The following is a 2,392-nucleotide window of genomic DNA, read 5'->3' as shown; positions in this document are numbered from 1 at the left end:
CCATTTATTATCTGAGCAAGAAGTTCACAGCTTGTAAGGCAAGATATACACTAGTGAGAAAACCTGCTGTGCTCTAACTTGGGTGGCTCAGAAATTGAGGCATTATTTGTATTCGTACACCACTCACCTCAAATCCAAGATGGATCTGTTGATGTAATTATTCCGCCAACCCATGCCCATCGGGAAGTTGGCCAAATGGCGGATTCTGTTAAGTGAATTTGACATTGTGTACATATCCCAGAAAGCCGTTAAAGGACAGGCTTTGGCTGACTTACTAGTCGCAAGCCTGGTGGATGAAGAGCTCGAACCAATGCGCACTCATTTCCCAGACGAAGGGGTGTTGGCCATAGAACGAGGAACAACAGAATCTTATACTGGCTGGAAACTGTTCTTTGATGGAGCAGTGAATTACAAAGGTTCCGGAACTGGAGCAGTCTTGATATCAGAAAATAGGCAACACTGCCCCATGGCCGCCAAGCTAAAATTATGTTATACCAACAATATGGCTGAGTACGAGGCTTGCATCCTAGGTCTCAGAATGGCACTGGATATGAACATCAATGAATTGTTGGTCATTAGAGATTCCGACCTGCTGATTCATCAAGTACGAGGCGAATGGGCCATCAAGAATGAAAAGATCTTACCATATGTAAACTTGGCACAAAGATTATGCAAGAAATTCAGAAAGATTGAATTTCGACATACGCCGGGGGCATAGAATGAATTTTCCGATGCGCTGGCTACAATAGCATCAATGATCCAACATCCTGAAAGCAGTCACATCGACCCGCTAAGGATAACTCTGAAAAAAGAACATGCCCACTGTTTCCATGTGAAAGCTAATCCAGATGGCAAACCGTGGTACAACGACATCAAAATATATTTTGAAAGACGGGAATATCCCGAAAGCATTACAAATGGACAAAAGAAGACCGACCGAAGAATAGCAAATGGTTTCTTCCTAAACAAAGAAGTGTTGTACAAAAGGACACCAGATTTGGGTCTGCTTCAGTGTGTGGATGCCAGCGAAGCATCCAAACTTCTAGAAGAAGTACATGCGGGGACATGTGGACCCTATATGAATGGATTTGTACAGACAAAGAAGATTCTTTGACCTGGATACTACTAGATGACCATGGAGAGTGATTGCTGCAAATATGTATAAAGGTGCCATCAATGCCAAATCCACGTTGATCTAATAAAGGTCCCTCCAAGTGAGCTTAATGCTATGAGTTCACCATGGCCTTTCATTACTTGGGGAATGGATTTTATTAGACCCATTGAACCCACAGCTTTGAATGGCCACCGATTCATTTTAGTTGCTATTGACTACTTAACCAAGTGGGTGGAAGCAACGTCTCACAAGTCAGTAACAAAGAAAGTGGTAGCTGACTTCGTGCGAAATCACATCATATGCTGATTCGGTATACCCGAGTCCATCATAACAGATAATGGAGCAAATCGGAATAGCCATCTGATGAAGGATATCTGTGAGCAATTCAAGATCACTCACCAAAACTCAACAGCCTACCGGTCGTAAATAAATGGAGTCGTAGAAGCAGCCAACAAAAATATCAAGAGGATATTGAGGAAAATGACTGACAATTATAAAGGTTGGCACGAGCAGTTGCCTTATGCTTTACTGGGATACCGAACTACGGCCCGAACTTCAACAGGAGCAACTCCATACCTGCTGGTCTATGGAACTGAAGCAGTCATACCTGGTAAAGTTAAGATACCTTCTCTGAGAATCATTCAAAAAGCAGAATTAGACAATGCTGAATGGGTCCGAGCTCGATATAAGCAATTGGCTCTAATTGACGAGAAAAAGATGATTGTCGTATATCACGGTCAGTTGTGCCGACAGAGGATGGCAAGAGCCTTCAACAAGCGAGTCAGGACTAGACTCTTCCATATTGGGCAAATGGTGCTCAAAAGAATTTTTCCACATCAAGATGAATACAAAGGGAAGTTCGCTCCAAATTGGCAAGGTCCTTATGTGGTCCGTAAAGTACTCTCGAGAGGAGCGGTAGTATTGGCAGAAATGGACGGACAAGATCGGCCAAAGCCAATCAACTCAGATGCAATCAGGCGCTACTATGTGTGAAGACGAAACTGCTCAGTCTGTAATAGTACTTCTGTTTGTAATCGTTAATTTATTTGCTTGTATTAGCTATTTCCTTTTTGCTTGTAAGCGTTTTGTAATAGATAAGAAAAATCAAAACATCTTTATTCTGAATTACACAATGACCTGACTTCCCCACAATGGGATACGTAGGCAGTCCATTTTGGACCCGGTCACACTGTTAGTAAAAAACAAAAACCCCTCTACTATTTATTCTGAACTACGTTCAACCTAAATTCCTGTTGCGACAGGATATGTAGAAGCTCT

The 2,392-nt window shown here is 42.3% G+C and overlaps 1 protein-coding gene across 1 annotated transcript; it reads left to right on the top strand.

Annotated features, from left to right (window-relative positions):
• Positions 1–1,594: 1,594 nt before the first annotated feature.
• Positions 1,595–2,107, top strand: LOC132612824 (uncharacterized). The gene has a single exon (XM_060326908.1). The coding sequence runs from the start codon at positions 1,595–1,597 to the stop codon at positions 2,105–2,107; it is 513 nt and encodes a 170-aa protein (XP_060182891.1).
• Positions 2,108–2,392: the final 285 nt, after the last annotated feature.

The sequence above is a fragment of the Lycium barbarum genome, chromosome 10 (genome assembly GCF_019175385.1).
Source record: "Lycium barbarum isolate Lr01 chromosome 10, ASM1917538v2, whole genome shotgun sequence".
Taxonomy (NCBI): domain Eukaryota; kingdom Viridiplantae; phylum Streptophyta; class Magnoliopsida; order Solanales; family Solanaceae; genus Lycium; species Lycium barbarum.
This window is presented reverse-complemented; position numbering and strand designations above follow the sequence as displayed.

Coding starts and splice junctions, on each gene's coding strand:
- LOC132612824 (XM_060326908.1), top strand. CDS start 1,595: ATGACTGACAATTATAAAGGTTGGCACGAGCAGTTGCCTTATGCTTTA.